At 53.7% G+C, this 17,061-nt stretch overlaps 1 protein-coding gene across 1 annotated transcript in view; it reads right to left on the bottom strand.

Moving 5' to 3' along the window:
• Positions 1-1,835: 1,835 nt before the first annotated feature.
• Nkd1 (NKD inhibitor of WNT signaling pathway 1) overlaps positions 1,836-17,061 on the bottom strand; it is a 69,669-nt gene continuing 54,443 nt past the window's right edge. The window contains exons 5-10 of the mRNA XM_051168603.1: positions 10,634-10,740; positions 8,597-8,692; positions 4,950-5,097; positions 4,417-4,501; positions 3,551-3,678; positions 1,836-2,927 (exon numbers count right to left, since the gene is read on the bottom strand). Coding sequence (XP_051024560.1) covers positions 2,335-2,927; positions 3,551-3,678; positions 4,417-4,501; positions 4,950-5,097; positions 8,597-8,692; positions 10,634-10,740 — 1,157 coding nt within the window. The 3' untranslated portion in view covers positions 1,836-2,334. The remainder of the gene's footprint in view (positions 2,928-3,550; positions 3,679-4,416; positions 4,502-4,949; positions 5,098-8,596; positions 8,693-10,633; positions 10,741-17,061) is intronic.

Genomic DNA, 17,061 nt, shown 5'->3' with positions numbered 1-17,061 from the left:
TTAATGGAACCTTGGAGAAGCAGGGGACCTCTTTCCCCAGGCTCAGAAGCTGTGTTCTAAGAACAGAGGCTCCTACTCCCTAGGCACAGGTGCTTGTGGCAACTCTGGGCCTGGAGGCCATTGGTTTTTGTTTTGTTTTGTTTTGTTTTGTTTTGTTTTGTTTTTTCGGTTTTTTGTTTTTTAATACTGGTCCCCCTGCCCCTGCCGTCATCAGTGCCAACTCCACCTGCTGTGGTGGGTGGGCACATACCAGATGGCCCATGGTGATTGGCTCAGAAGTGACTATCTTAACCAGGCCCAATCACAATCCCACCCCACCCCCCACTCCCCACCCCCACCCCCAGGACATGGGAGACAGGCCTTGTCTCCTAGAAAACTCTTTCCTCCTGGTCCTGGACCCAGAAATGCCTGCTGACATGGTGTGACTCAAGGAAAACTTTTTTTTTTTTTTAATTTCATTCATATTGGATCCTGTCATCTCAAAGCCAGCTCTCACAAGGCCTTGCCCATTTTGTTTGGTTGCAGTTACCTCCTCTGAGTTATATTCTTGGCCAAATAGAAACTCGTGCCTTCATGTGAGGCACACCCAGGGCTCATATTCTGTCAGTGTTAGGACCCTGAAGACTGGGACCCAGCACGGCCACCTACTGTGTGTCTCAAGGCGGCAGTGGGAGGATACTGAGGTGGGGGAGGGAAGGATTCTTTACCTCTCTGAGCATCACTGACCACATTCCCTGGAGTTCCACCTCCTGCTTCCTCACAGTGACGTCCTGAGGACTGCAGTCCCAAGCACACCAGCAATCAGAAAAGTTAACCGCTCACTACCTTCAGAAGTACATGCTCACCAACCATGCTAAGCCTGGGAGCCAGAGGAGCAGGAAGGACAGCTTCTGGGGTCAGACTCTCTCTGAGCCCTCAAGAATAAAAGCTACAGGAGGATGAGCAACAGGCAGAGGAGGGAGTCAGTGCATTCACCTCTCTGGGCTCTACACACAGCCTGCTACATTCCCTAAATGCAGGCCATGGCTCCCGGTGCCTCTCGCTCCTCACCCTTCACGTACATGAGTTCTGTGGTCCCTCAGCCTTTGCTCCAGCATGGCCAATCATCATCCTTTGTGCAGCCCTCCTCAGATTACTGACCCTGGGAGTGGAACCTGCTTTATGCAGGAGCCCCAACGACTTGACAGTGATCCTTTTCTGGTCTCCCTAGGCCCTTGTCTGATAAAACCCTATTCTGCCAAGGATGCTGCCCCAGGCTTTCAGCTTCCTAAGTTTCTACATCCAAGCAGGTCTCCCTCCAAAACTGCAGACTTCAAACTCAAAGGAACGAGAGGGAGGTGGCTGCCTGCATCTGATGGACAGGCAGGCGGCCTTTATATGAGAACGCACGGGCTACATGTGGGCTGCAGGAGCTTCCGTAGAGCAGCGCAGTGATGTCTGCACACCAGCAAAGATACCTGAGAGTGTATTTATAGAAAGATACAGAGACATGGACAGGCAGCATCTACCTAGAGACACAAAGGCTGCTAGAGAGCCACGGAGTGTATTTGCTGATGGCAAACTCAGGTTTCACACCCTCTGTCATACAATGGCGCCATCTTGGGGAAAACCACAGGTCTTTATGTGGTTGCTTCTCTCTGTTTCCGAAATGAGAAGGCTGGCTCCAAGCACAATCCTTTGGGGGGGGGGTGAGGGTGGAGGGTGGGGGGGTGTGTAGGGCAAAGGAGGAGAGGGACACTCCCACACTGCGTATGGCAAAGGGGTGGCTTGGGCCAAGGGCCATGTTCCCTTTGGAAAGGTGAGGTGGAACCTCCAGGAAACACAACTAAGGTGTGTCTAGGTGAGGCGTGAGGACACAGGGCAGGGAGGGCGCGGCAGCAGTCCGCTGAAGTCCCCTGTAGCATGTTACAATCAATTAAGGGCAAAGTCAAACCAGAATAACACTGAGAGGTAGCAGCTGTTGGCCTCTGGAGCTTTTGAGGGTCTCTGAAGCTGAGCCAGGCAAGAGTGCTCTCCTGGAAGAGCTGGGGTGGGGCAGTTGGGCCGAGAGCTTCTGGGGTTTGGGAAGATCTGCGAGGGCCCTGCAGCTGGGGGTGGCCCGAGGGACCCTTCCAAACCCAGAGTCGCTTCCTGGGTGACTCACAGAATCCCCACAACGTATAAATAAAAGTTTAGTTCTGTGTTTCCATATATCTTCTACATGAAGGGTAGCTAAATATTAGTGGAGTAACAATAATTATTAATAACAATAATTGCCATAATAACAATAATTAATAGAATAATAATGCCTTGGGGCGTGGGGGGTGGGTCCTTCATGTGGCAGCCTGGTGGGGTTTAGGGCTGATAGAAGTGGTGGTAGTGGTGGTGATGTTCATGGTGGTGATGGTGCTCGTGTCTCTGGACGGCCTGCCCAGCCTGGCTCTCGTACACCACCATGGCAGGCAGCTCCCTTACCTGCTCCCGCCCCATGACAGTGGAGCTGCCTGCAGCCAGTGGGGCCTGCAGGCCCCGGCAGCTTGCCTGGCTCTCCTTGGCTCGATGCTTGTGCTTCTTGTGGCCCAGGGGTGCCAGGGTGGGGAGGAGGGCCGGGCTGGTGGCCAAGTGGGCAGAGGGGGACACAGTGTGGGTGGCAGGCACCAGTGGGGGCTTGCTTCTTGCCCCTCTGGCCATGTGACCCATACCCGTGTTCTTGCCCTGGGCCTTGGGGGACCTCACAAAGTGCTTGCTCCCATCCTGAGGACCCCGGAGGCGTTGCTGGAGCTCCGATGCCTTGGCAAATGGGGTGTCAAGGAGGTGGAAGGAGCCTGGATCCACACCTTGGGGCCTCCGGTGTGGGATGTGGGTGGCTTCCGGCTCATGGGAGCGAGAGCGAGCGGGGTTGGAGATTCGAGGGGGCAGCTCTGACTTCTGAGCCACTGAAGGGGAGCCTAGGAACCAATCCAACAGACACTTCATGAGCACCTACTGTGTGTACTGTGTGCACTGGCTGCTCTGGCTTACTATCTGGTACCAGGTCCCATCACCTTTCTATCTGAGAAACCAGCCCTCTAATACCCTTCCTTGCTCCAAGGAGAAGGAACTTTCTCATCTGCTGAGAGATGACAGTTGGACAAACTAAGGTGGGTGGGAGTACTCTGAGTAAAGGGGACACAGAGGACACCCAGCCAGAACTCAACATTAAGAGGGAACAGGACGGAAACAAGTTTACGGGCCACAGAGGCCACAAGCCACAGAGGCCACGGGCCACAGGCCACAGAGGCCAACTTTCCTGGGCCAAGCAGCCACGAGAGCTGTGGCTGATGTGAGGCTGGGGCTGGGATGGCCTGAGTCGGTGTACTGCCTTCGCTGGATTCGCAGCCCTCTCGCTTTCTTGGATTTTGCCCAGCTTTTCTGTCCAAGCGTTACTTTCATTTTGAAAATGGCTCCTGACGCTACCTCCTCTGACAAGACCCTCTGACCTGTCCAATAGAAAGCTACATCTCGCCTCAGTCCTCAGGGAACAGTGGCCAGCACTGTGCGTCCAGCGACACCGCACACAGCAGTCCCTTACCGGGTCCAAACTGAGACGTGTAGTTCTCTATCCCCGCCAGGTCTAGGTAGTGGTTTCTCCTCTCGATGTTCTCATCCACACAATGGTGGTAGCAGCCCGGCTGCTCCAGATGGCTGTCACCCTGGAACCTGTGACAAAATGGACGTTAAGCAGGAAGGCACAGGTCCTGAATGAAGTCCACTGGGGAAACATCAGGCCAAACACACAGCTCATCGCTCACTCTCCTCTGTGACTTGGGAGAAGGGGGTCCCAGACAGAAACCTCTTGGTCTGTGCCTTTATTTCCCCCATGCCAGGTGCCATCAGCCCCACCTCCCCATGATCTACTCAAGGTACCCAGCTCCGCCCACCTCCAGCCAGCCTGGAGCCTGCAATCCAGCTCACGGCCTAGGCAGCAGTGCCCCAGCCTTTTCCATGTCCACATGAAGGACTGGTCCTTCTCCACCCATCCCATGCCTTCTTTGGCACCAGATGAGAAAAATCCCCGCTTGCCCGCTGCCCTGATTCCATTATCAGGTGTTTTTATTTAAACAACTCTCTTCTCGGGGGCTGGAGCGATGGCTCAGTGGTTAAGAGCACTGCCTGCTCTTCCAAAGGACCTGGGTTCAATTCCCAGCACCCACATGGCAGCTCACAACTGTCTGTAACTCTTAAGATCTGACACCCTCACACCAATGCACATAAATTTTAAAAAATTAAAATAAAAATATTAAAAAAAAAAAAACCAGCTCTCCTTCCCTCTCTTTATGCAGAAGTGACAAGAGGACAGATAAAGCTTTATAAGCCCTTACCCACCATTCTAAAAGCAAGAAGCCTGTTCACTGGCCTGAGGGCGCTGCCTCTGCCTGTGCACAGGGCATGCCGTACCTGAGAGGGGCTCGCTGCCTCTTCTCCCAGCCACGCAGCTCCTCAGCAGGCTTGGTGTCAGCCCGGGGCCTCGTGCTCTGCAGATCTGAGTCCCAGAAACCCAAGAAACACTCGTCAGTGTCTATTCCTGCTCTGTCAGGGACTGCCTGGCACTATGCCCTCTAAAACACCCATAGCCCTTCACTACAGTTCTGTGGCAGGGTTGCCCAGCAAAGACCGAACAAGCTGCTTGGCCCACGCAACCCTCCAGATCCAGAAGCTGCCCTCTACTGCCTGGCCTGCCACCCTCTCCACTACATGTCCATGTCGCTTCTTATCATAACCAGTCTCTCACCTCGAGGCCTTTGTTTACATGGGACCTTCCACCTGCAATTTCCTCCCCTCCCTCTCCCCTCCCCCTCCCTCCTTCTTCCTCCTCCCCCTCAGGCCTGCTGGAGCCCCTCAGTACACCAAGTAACTAACTGTCCATGGAAGCTGGGTCCCCTCCCAACTTGGGTCCTTCCTAAAGTGGGCTCCTATGCTGTCACTCTCACCGGTGTGGTTGAAAAGGATGCCCCTCTTGCTCTGGCTCCCATCAGGGGCCACTGTGAGCTTCACCCGCAGTGTCTTGCTTGACGTGGGGGAATGGTTCACAGAGGAGTCGACTACCTCGTAGATAGTGTGCAGCAAGCTGGTAATGTCCTGGTTGGGAGGAAGCAGACACCTCATGCACTTTAGCCACACTGAACTCTGCCACCAGCAACACGAGAGTTGGTGACCACCACAGTACTGAAGGCTCCTGATCCTTCAAAGAAAGCTAGAAGCGGAATGGCGGCTGGCGGAGGGGGGTGGGGGGGCAGAGGGAAGGGACACGGGTGGGTGGTCCCACGAAAAGGGAACATGAGGATCAAGGGAGCAAAGTATGCAAACTCACAAACTCAGAGTGTCTTGTGACTCTGAGCCACTGAGGTCCTTAACAGGCTGTGTGGGACCTCCCTGAGTAGCCTCATCCAGGGAGGGGGAGAGGTTTATAAAACCAGCTCTCAACCCTTCTGGGTGAGAGGCACCCAGCACTGCTACATGCCTGTGCTCTTAGAGGGAAAAACAGAAATGCGATTTGTGTCCTTACATCAGACTGGATTACGCATTCCCCCATCCAACCCTGACCCTGTTCCTCTGCTGAAGTCATCCCCATGGACATTGTTGCTGGGCTCAGAGAGTGATGGAGATGAAGTCCCGAAGGTGATCGGAGAGGGGCGTGCGGGAGCAGGTGCTGCCATTCTGTGCCTCTTGGAGCTCACTTGCTCTCCTTCTGTAAGAAGGCAGCTGGCCACAGACTAGGAAAGGAGCTCTCACCAGGTGGGCTGGCACCTCAGCCCTACACTGCAGCCTCCAGGACTCTACTGTTGAAGGCCCTTTGCCTTGGTAGTATGAGGTAAGAGTCACTGAAGACAAACTGACCTCTGAGAAACCTATTTTTGGGCCTGTTACCTATTAAACAAGAACGGGGACTCCAGCAGTGTTCTGTGAGGAGTCTCGGAGATTTCTGACGGGGCAGGGGGATATAAGCACCCCTTATTAGGACTTCTGTGCCCCGGGTATCTGTGGTCAGCTGTCTGAGAGACAGTGACTTGGTTTAAAATACACTGTATCCACCGGACACACTCACAGTTAACTTGCCGGCAATTCTTCATGGATTCTGACATACTTGGCCGTCTGAGAAATACTCCAAGTTATCAACACTGATAACTAATTTACTCTTTAGCAAAAGCCTCTGAAAGGCCAGACCAGAACATGCAAAGGACAGACCTTGGCCGGGGCGGGGGTAGGGGTGGGGAAACACGCCAGTTTTAGACTCAGCCCCCCACCCCCCAGCTGCTCACTCCTGGCATACTCCTGGCTGTCTCGCTTCCTTTGGCAAGGCCACCCAGAACTCCTTTTCTTCTTGTCCTTCCCATGGCTCCCTGCATAGCCAATGCCACCTATTCTCAGAGTGGCACCATCTTCATGATGGAGGTGACAGACAAGGAAACCAAGGGCCACTGCCTGCATTCTTCAGGTGTCGTATGGCTCAGAAGGCCTGGGGTCCTACTCGGTGACGTCAGCACAAAGCTGAAGAACCAACTTTGTTACCAGGGTCCAGCACACAGCAACGGGGGCTGCTATAATTGTTTCTAAAAATTGCTATAATAAAGATGTGGTCTTGGGGTGGCATATTGGGAGCTGGTGGAGCTTTTAGGGGATAAGGCCTTGTGGTGGGCCTTTAGGTCACCAGAGGCATTCTCCCAAAAGGGACTGTGGGATCCAGTCTTTTCTTCTTTCTCTCCTCTTATTTTCAGGCCCCAAGGCGAACAGTTTTGCTTTGCCATTCGCATCTGCCAGAAAACGCTGGCTTGCCGCAGACCCAACCAACAGAGCTAACTGGTCACAAACTGGAGTAAGCCTGGTCTCTCTGTAAGTTGAGTAGCCTAGTATTTGCTACAGCGACAGAAAGCTGACTGACATAGGTAACCATAACTGGTTCCTATATGACTGAGAGCCCAAAAGGTCACATGTTGAGACCTGGAGGACTAGCTAGGACACGAGCCCCAGGCAACAGATACAGTGAAATGACAGCCTGTTTGCCTGTCTGCCTGGGCACACCAAGAAATACCTGCACTCCCACTAGGAAGAAGGGAGGGAGTGCTATGTACAGCAGGCTTCAAAAGGAGCTTTGTGGCTTTGTGAAGATGAGAGGGTCCACCAGGCAGGGTCCTTAACTCAAAGCCAGCATCCTAGCTCCTCAGGAACCAAACCAAAGCAGAGGCTTGCTTCAGGCCATGCTGAACCACCTCCCTTGGACAGTCTGCCTTCCTTGTGGCTCCTTCCTCTTACCAAGGACACGAGTGAGGAAGCAGAACTGAGTTTCAGAGCTGCACGAGCCAATGCAGTCCCCTTGTCGTTACCTTACAGCAGGATGAACTGGGATTCTATCACTCACAGGTCAGGGTCCTGAATGGTTAAACATTTGTCAGCCTCTTCCTCCCACCTGTATCTCATGTGCCCCCAAGGCACAGCCTGGGACAGAGGCATGCTTTGTAACCCAGATCTCCCTCTGAGTGCTTAAAGGTGACTCCCTGTACATGCTGTAGAGAAGCTAAGACTTGTCCCATCCTGACTGGAATAAGGAGATATGGAGGCCAAGCATTGGGGACACCGGTGGGCCCTCATGCTGGGCCACAAGAGAACACAAAGCCCACCCACCTGTTCTTACCTCTCCATACAGGTAGTGAGCACCACCTCTATCTAGCAGGGCCCACTTTACAATGCAGGCCTCCTGGGGAGGCATAGGGAAGAAGCTGAGCCTGAGCCCTGCCTTGGCTTTCCTGGAACCAGAAATAGAATCTGGGTTTCTTACAGGCCCCTTAAAAACCCACTATATCTATTCTGTAAAGGGGCCACAGGCCAGTCTCCTTCAGTTCTTAACCAGGCATCAGCCGGGCAGGCACCCTCCCAGGGCAGCACGTTGCGTGGCTGAACCCAGTTTAGCACTGGACTGTCCCTCCAAGAAGCTGCTCTGCGCCCCACGGTTCACTTGTGTCCTGTCCCGTTGGGGTTTTCTGCCTCATCGGGTTGTCAGAGCAACACATGAGGAGAACTGAGACCGCTTCTTCCCTGCCGAGCACTCAGCCTGGTGCACGGTTGGTACTCAATTTGCAGAGACAGAAGCACGGAGGGGGTTTAGAGGAACTTGGGAGGAGTTGTAGGTGAGTTCTGAATGGGGAGAGGGGCCGAGACCAGCCACAGCCACTGCTTGCTCCTGTTCAGCGTGGCCTTGGGGGTGGGGGGCAGGGTGGAGTGGGGTGGGGGGTTGAGGGGCTTGCTGAAGCAATCAAGGGGGGCTGTGGGAGCTTAAGGAATTCAAGAAGGAAGTAGGAAGAGATTGTTGGAACCTGGGGTCCCTCTCTGGGAAGGCCTTGGCCTTTGCCACTGTCTCCTACCTCTCTGGGGGGAGCACACCCCCTGGGCTGTGTGAGGTACTCAGCTGCACTCCTGCCTCTTCCCCACCCACTAGGGGGACAGCATACCCTCCAGACACTCCCAGCAGCCTTTCTGCATAAGTCCTTACCTAGCCCTGCCTACATCAGGCAGGAGGAAAGGGCAACAGGCTGAGTGCAACCCCTGTGCCTGAGGGCTGCCACCTAGCAGGAAGCATACCTACCTCACGGGTGACTTTGCCATTGTTGTCGAAGTCGTACAGAGTGAAAGTCCACTCCTGTCGGCTGTCGTCCTCCACAGAAACGTCACACTGCAGTTCCTGGATGGACAGACAGACAGATGCCTGGCTTGACTAACTACCCACTGGAGCATCACCTCAGGCCCAGTGGTAAGCCCATGGGCACCTCTGGCTATCCCCTGACTCTGGCAAACGGAGAAGGACAGTGACTTAAGAAGACATGACCAGCCAAGGAAAGAAGGCCAGAGGCTGGGCAGGGCCTACAGCTTTCCAGGGCACCAGGAATCTCTAGTGTTCAAAGGCAAAGGAGACACAGGACTCTGCCAGGAGACTGGCTTCACAAGGCAAGAGGCAACAGGGACCAGTGACTTGGGAAGCCAGGCACGATCCCAGGACGGGCAAATGAACTGGGCAGTAGCAGGCTGGATATGAAGAGGTGAAACTCCAGAGTCTGCCCAGTCTCCTCCTGGCACAGCCCCAACAGCTGCACCATCCTAGGCAGGTTGCTCTGTTTCCAGTGCTTCCTTTGCCTCACATATAAATTAGAGAAGACGATCATATCTGTCCTCTGTCCCATTAAGTCATCAAAACAATTAAGTCCTTTGCCATATGGCCCTCCATCGGCTCAGAGTTCCCAGTCCCTTGCAGCTATGGGGACCGTCCTCATATCCACACCTCAAGTGCTCTGCTTCTCTGCCAAGGGCAGCCCTACAGAGCCAGGCATCAGAGACCCAGAGACATGGACAACGGAACGGCAGGAGTCAGTACAGACACCCATGTCCTGGCTCAGAGAGCAGGGAGACAGGCCTCGCCACCATGAGGGAGAATAGCTGCTGACTGGAGCTTGTCTGCTGACCACATGTCAGACAAGGTGTTCCTGCTTGCAGCTGCTGTGACTTGAGGCTGGTTCCTTCCAGTTCTCGCGCGGGCCATGCTGAGTTCAAAGCCAGCCTTCCCACATCTATGACATGCTAATCTGACCCTGCCAAGGGCCCACTCTACTCCTGAGAAGTATTTGATGTATGTGACATAACACATGGTGTGCGCGTGTGCACACACACACACACACACACACACACACACACACACACAGACATACCCTCTGCACATATCCATCACACACTGTGTTGGCTACCTATGCCATTTGTCTGTCGCTTGGCCACACTGCTTGATCTACAAGGGCAGGCACCAATTACCATGCTTACTTTATTGCTGGTCTCCTGGCAAGCAACAGGGCTCCGCTAGCACTGGGGAAAAGAAGGAAACCCTCAGCTATAGCAAGCAAGGCAAGCCATTGTCTACTCTAGGGTGGGAGCCCCCAATGCTTCCAAAACCCCCAGTAGTTACTCACTATCCCCGAGTCCGGGGAAGGCTGAAATGTGAAGGCGCTTGGCCTGAGCTTGTGCCTTTTGTGCCCTGTGGTGTGGTCTTGGAAAGAGATGGACAGGGAAGGCATGAACCAGTGAGTGAGGGTTGCCAGTGACGTCTCCACTGAGCCAGGCCTCGCTCTGAGCCCTCGCCCTGTGCTTGGTGCCTGGAAGGAGCTCAGATACCCACTGCTGGGTCCACTGTGGGGGTCAGGGAAGGGCATGAGGATGGGCTTCTTGCTCTGGGAGGGCCGGCCCCTTGTACTGGTTATGTGGTTTGGAAACCAAGGCCCAGATACAACTAGGCCTTCTTGCTGCCTTAGTGTTTTCCAAACCATAGGGGACCCCCATGTGTTCCAGGTCAGCCCCTGAGGGTGAAAGGAAGGGCTGAGGACCCTGAGGACCCCATAAGAAGGCAACAGGACCACAGATCCGAGTCCCATCTCCCTTTGTGTATTCACACCTCTGGTCCTGGTAGTATTTACTGGCCACCGCCCACGTGGCAAGGCCACGGCTCAGGTGTCTTGGCCCAAAGGCAGCAGGGAGGATCTCTATCCACATAAGAGGTAAGAGGTCCTCCTCCCATTTAGATGGGCCTCAGTTTCCCCCTTCTAGAGCACCACCGTAAAGTCACAGCTCTCAAACGGAAACTTACTTCAAACTTGAGCTGCTTCTTGGAGCCGGGGCTGGGTTCACTCACTCTCGCCATCCTCTTCTCATCTCCACTGGCCACGCTGTCGGTCTTCTCAGGGGGTAGGGCCACTGTGGGGAGGTACAGGGGACGATGAGGAATTCAGGATCAGGGTGGTGGGGCCCCTGCTGCCCTTCCTATTGGCTGTGTTCCATGTCCTTCAGCCCTGGAGATGCCACAGGTTGGCCCCCGGAGAGAGAGAGCCTTTGTGGAGTAGCCATACCAGTTACTCAGGTTTCCCTGTGGCCTCTAAGACTCCTACTCTGCCCCAGCTTTACAGCCTGGAGAAGCAACCTGCAGATTCAGTTCCTCGTAGGGATAACCAGCCACTTACCAGGGCGGGGAGGTGTTTGGGGGACCGGACAAATTGTGGGCCCAGGGATCACAGCCTTCCATATTCGCTGCCTCCTATTCCGACACTGTGGTATCCTCAAAGATGCAGACATACTTAGTGGGTAGAGCGGAGGGATGAGAACTGAATCAATGGTGTGAGGAAGGGTAGATGCACATGTGCCGAAGGACAACTATGCACCACACAATGGCCTTCTCAGGGAATGCACTCACCCTGACCCTTGCCCTAGGCCTCTGCTCACCTGGGGTCCTCCCCTGTGCCAAAGGACATGGTCTTCTGTGTGCCTTACAGGAGGCAGGGGAAATATGAAGTGTGCAGCCTACTGGCGCCATTTTTCCTGTGTCCAAGAGGGGCCAGCCCGGGAGACCCATCATCCTAGACCCAGAACCCAGGCCACAGGTTCCCATCATGTATGAGAATGTCCCAGAGGAGTCCTTTGACCTTTTCTGTGTGACGTAAAGGGATGTCAACGTACTTTTCTAGAAGCTGCTCCCACCTCTTGCCCCTCAAAGTCCTCTGATGCCCTCGTACAGTGACTTGGCTGTCCTATTTTGAAGAGAAACAAACTAAGTAGGGCCCTGACCTAAGAGGCTTGGGTTGCCTGGAGGGCTGTGAGGACGGTCTGGAACTTTCTTGGGACGTCAGGATCCTGGTAAAATGAGGCACAGGCCAGGAAAGTGGGGCTCTGTCCCCATCCCACTCAATTCACATATCCCAGTGTTGCAGTGAGCACGCAAGAGCAACAACTGGGAGTGGGGGTGCAGTGTTGGAGGAACACACGTCGTCTTTCTTTGCTCATACTTTCCAGGTCTGAACTCTCTTCCTGGCAGCTGTTTGCAGCAGTCCACATGGTACCCTGGAACTAACAACCACAGCACGGGCAACAGGCTCGCATAATAGCGGGGCCCCACAGCCCTCAGCACTGGCTTCTCGTGGACTCTGTCTTCACTGTTAGGAGGCAGTTACTGTTATTAGCTCCATTTTCCAGATAGGAAAACCAAGGTATAAGAATACTCCAGGTTCCCAGAGACCACAGCAGTTACAGACTGACCAGGAGCAGTGGTTCTGTCCCCTGAGAGCCTCTTTCTTCTTTATCTCCTTCCCTCAGGACAGCCGGCACCCACAACAGCCTGCAGCCCTTAGTGCCAGAGAGGCTACAGCTCCATGGTACCAAGAGTGTTGCCTATAGAATGGTCGGTTACTACAAAGTAAGACCGAAGGAACACAAAACTAGAATGGTCACCTCCTCAGAAGGCTACTGGGGACCAGCACCCTTACTGTCAGGCAGGCCACTGGCCCCAAATATAGATTCCATCCATAACAGTTCCACTCTGATCGTATTGGCCAGACACTATCCTCCACGGGACCATTTATCCAGGAAGGCCAGGCTGGTGACTGACCAGGGACTCAAAGACAGCCAAGTGCTGTCATTCTATCTGGTGCCCATTCAGCCACAGATGCCACCATGAGTCCAGACAGGGTATAAGGTATGGCGATGCCATTCAGGCTTCAGGGACAGGTGGCCTTCCTGCTACTCCTTGAAGGAGGCCTTGGTTTTAGTTGTTACAAGTGTGTCTGGCAGATACAGCTGGGCTGCACAGAAGCACCATGGGACAGAGTGGCACTTGGTGCTCCTATTTTCCCAACCCAAGCAGCTTTAAGAAAGTCTGTACAGTGGAAGAGGGGTGGTGTCTGCCACCACAGGGATGCTGGTCCTCAAGCAACCTCCAGGAGAGGGCTGTGAGGACTCTACTGCTCAGACACAACGGTGGGTACTCACTAAGTGCCCAATAAGCGCTGACTGTGCCCTAGTCCCAGCTGGTAGCGCCCCCCCCACACCCCCGCCATCCCGGTCTGGTCTGAACAATCTCCCTTGCCCCAGTCTGCCCCTCTGTAGGAACTATAGAGATATCACAGGCTGCAGACTCCTCCCCTCCCCCTCCTGGAGAGAGAAGAGGAAGCAGAAAGCAAAACAAAGCCTAACTCCATCATCAAAGCCACTGCCTGGCTCTGCAGAGGTCCTGCTGATGCGAGCTGGCCGGGCTTATCGAAACCCGACTTCAAGTTCAAAGGGAAGTTATCAGGCGAGCACCTCCAGGTTCAGTGTTGCCTTTCATGTTCCACTTGATAAGCCCAAAGACAAGGAAGCGCTGCTCCGTTCTCTCCTCCGGAGCACACTTGCTGCCATGCTAGAGAGCATGTCTTCCTTCAGGTCCTCCCCACCACCCCTTCTTTCCTCCTCACCTGAGGTAGAAAGCACCCCCCCCCTCCTATCCTCATGTGTCCTCTCTTAGAGAACAGAGTGGCTTAGACTGCCCTTTCTTCCCCAGCAGGTCTGTCATGCTGTCCTAGCCCACCAAGCCTCCAGGATACCCCCACGTAGCCATATCTGTGAATATGCAGACCAACCCAGCCTGGGCAGGGCAGAAATGAACAGCAGGCCTGGGCATCATGCCGCCAGGGAAAGACTCCTTAACACCTGTACCCCACCAAAGAAGACCTTCCACTTTCTTTGTGCCCTAACCAAGTGCTTGAAGAGATGGTGCAAGCCCACAGAAAGCCATGCAGGCCCAGCCAGGGTTAAAGGCTGTGGCTAGGAGTCTGGCAACCGAGATGGGATTCTCAGATGACTCCTTGAAGCCAAACCAAGGCAAGCAGCACTATACCCAGGCAGCTAAGCAGAGCATCTCTGCCTGGCTACAGCCACTGGCATCAGCCAGGCAGCAAACACTGCTCACTGCAGGCCACCCAAGTCACATTCCCAGAGATCAGAAAGATACGACGCTGCCAAGAAGGACTCTAGTACCCAAGTCCTCTATCTGCCTCTTGTTCCTGCCTAACCAGCTGCCAGTCTGAGACATCTTTCAGAGGTGCCCTGAGCATACTCCGACTGCTGGGGAGAGCCACAGCAGGGCACAGTGCCAATGTGACAGGAGAAAGCAAAGCACAGGAAAGGGAGATGTGGAAGGAGGGCAGTACCATGTCCCACTGCCCAGGAAGCTTGTTTTTGGGTGATAAAGAGCAGGTGCCAACTCCACCTTGTGAGCCACTGGGCCTGCAGCCTGGCTTTCTAAGCAGAGCTTAGTGAGATATGCCACACGCGCTAGCTAGTCTCTGGCTGCTTCAGCTACACACAGAAGAGCTGAGCCAAGCCATCACAAGGGCGCCCCTGGTCCACACAAGCTTAGGATAGGAGCTGTCTGGCCCTGTGTGACCCTTTGGGTATTGCTGTTTTAGGTGAAAGCCGCCCTCCGCTCCTTCCCGGGCATACACTCGGTAAATAGGGCACAGCCTGGAAGTTACCCGGGACTTAGTTTGCCTAACTGGAAACCCTTGTGAAGTCCCCAACTTGCTCAACCGTTTAGAGTAGCCACAGATGAGGGAAAAACGTCATTTCTACTTTCTTAACATTGTTCCTTAGCCCAGAAGAACGTGGGGGCTGTGCGGCGGGGTGCCCTCTCTTTGGAGGCTGCACCAGAGGCCACCGGAGCTGGCTGGCTGATTTAGATGATGGTGCTTTCTACGCATCAGCTCCAGCCTGGCTGCACTCCACCCCCAGCAACTGCCAGATTAAATGCATTACTTGACCATCTTCACCCGGCTCCCTTTGAAGTTCCCTTCTCAAGCTTCAAAATACCTTTTGGAGGGAGATCAGACAGCATTAAACAGAATTACTAATTAATTAAGCAAAGTTAAATTTTAAACACTGTTTGTTGTGTTAGCCAAAAGCCTGAACAGAACAGACTTCTTTCCTCCACCAACATCAAAGACAGCCTCTTTCTCCCTCCCCTCCCCCAGTTTAAAAAAGGGAAGGAGGAGGAGGAAGAGAAAAGGGAAGAGACTTGGGAACCAGGGAAAGGTGGCAGCTGTGATTAGAGCCTGGACTCCCAAACTCTCCCCAGGGCCAATAGGAGGCACTCCTGGGAATCACATGCTGGGGGAGTTCCCCCATCACTTTCTAGGGACTGTTTACCCTGGCATAAGCAGTGACCCCCCCCAGAGCAGCCTGGCACAGCCCACCCAGCCTGAGTGCTGACAGCTGGCGCCACCCAAACAGCAGGAGGAGGAGAGGGCTAGGAAACCAAGCAGGCCCTCCATGTGTGGACATTCCCTCCTAAACTGCACAGGGGCATGCTCACCTAGGGCTCTTGTCCTGTGGCGAGGGTCACTTGGGGTCATCGGGAGTTGCTGGGAAACAGGCTTTGAGAAACAGGCTGTGCACTGCTCTGCTCAACTCCTGAAGTGTCATTCCCAGGATGCCAGAGACGTGTGTGGTGTACCACTCCTGACACTTCCCAAGCAAATGACGGGCAGGTGTAGAAGGAGGAGCATTGAGTGGTGTCTCATAATTGGTACAAGTGCATCTGAGCTGGCAGGATGTGGTCTACTTCCATTCAATCTGGCAATTCATTCTGTATAGTCCCACATGGGGCCTTGTGATGACCTCACAGCGGGCTCTGTCTCTGCACAGACACAATTCTAACTTCCAGGAGGCTGGTCCCTGCTAGCTGCTGCCCCTGTATTGCCCACGGGGGCTGGCACATCTATGCACTCATACACAGTAGGGTTTTCATAGGCATGAACCCAGCTGTGCCATGTCCTACAACACAGACATAGGCAAGCTAGGACAGACAAATGCTGTCAGTCCTGGCTGGAACAACATGGAGGCCGGATGTGGAAGGAGATGGCTGAAACACAGACACAAATCCAAAGTCATATGACAATACCCATTGCGAGCTTATTTTAACACAATCCCCAAGAGCCTAATTAACAGCAAGCTTGGATAAAAGAGACAAGTTTGGAAACCAGGTTATGACCGAGGCAGTAAACACCCAACCAAAGAGCAGAAGTGGCCATCAAGAGTGCTGGGTTAGCCAGCAAATTTTCAAGCAGACACAATAGAAGACGGAGGACAAGCTGGGGCTTCCATGCTGAAGTTTGGGCACGTGCCCTAACATGCTTGCGATCCCCGGCAATTGCCCACACAAAGATATCTGTGACGAATATTCTGGTCTGAGGGTGGCGTGCCAGGATGTTTCTGGACGTCCAAGCCTCCAGCGAGCAGCTGTCAGGGGGAATGCAGATGGACCTTAATATTAGCCTATGCCAAAAATAATTAGGAGGGCAAATCTGCAGCCATGAGGAGAAAGATTGTGTGTGCATTCCAGGCCAAATGGTTTCTTGCATGATTGGCACAGGCCTCATGAGGGAGAAGGCTTTGGAGATGCACAGATGTGCCCACCTGGCACTGCCGGTCAAGCTGGCAGGTACACGTGTTGTCTCATTAAGTTCTTACTAATACAATGTAGGAGTGTCACTATTTGCATTTCACAACATTGGGAATGAAGCTTAAAGAGCAAAATTGAAGGCTGGGCAAAGTGGCACACTCCTGTTAAGCCAGCACTTGGAGGCTATGGCAGGATTGTGAGTTTGAGCCCTTCTACCCGCTACCTGGCCAGGCTACTGTATCAAGACTCTGTATTTAAAAAAAAAAAAAAAAAAAAAAAGTATTTTTAATGGCCTCTCCCTAATCCCACCACTGTACTAGAGATCTCAGAAACCTAGAGTGTCCCTCGTTAGAAAAGTGAGAATAGAATTTCTGCAAAGACTCTCTTGGCCCAGAAGCCATGTCTTCCTTGGGACAGCACTGCACAGTCTACATTCATAGGGTGGAGAGCTTAGAGTTGGAGTTTTGTGTCATTGCTCAAGCGTGGATGGGAGGGGAACTGGGCCAAGAGATCCACTCTGACAGGACAGTTTAGGAAGTGAGGGAAAGAAGGCAGGGTGTCACTAACCTACCCTTTCATAGATGTTCCTGCTGCTCCCCGAAAAAACCCATGTCAGACTGTGTGTGTGTGTGTGTGTGTGTGTGTGTGTGTGTGTGTGTGTGTGTGCGCACGCGTGCGCCTATGCATGCCATCTGCATTCCTAGGTCCAGCCAGGCCTTTTTAGGCAATCCTTCACTGGGAATTTTCAACGTCAAGAGCCTCAAGCTTCCCAGAGAGCCCAGAGTCCTGGATTAAGGAGCTTCGCCATGAGC

Source organism: Acomys russatus, chromosome 26 (assembly GCF_903995435.1).
Source record: "Acomys russatus chromosome 26, mAcoRus1.1, whole genome shotgun sequence".
Lineage (NCBI taxonomy): Eukaryota > Metazoa > Chordata > Mammalia > Rodentia > Muridae > Acomys > Acomys russatus.
Note: the sequence above shows the minus strand (reverse complement) of the source record. Positions and strands in the feature narration are given on the sequence as shown.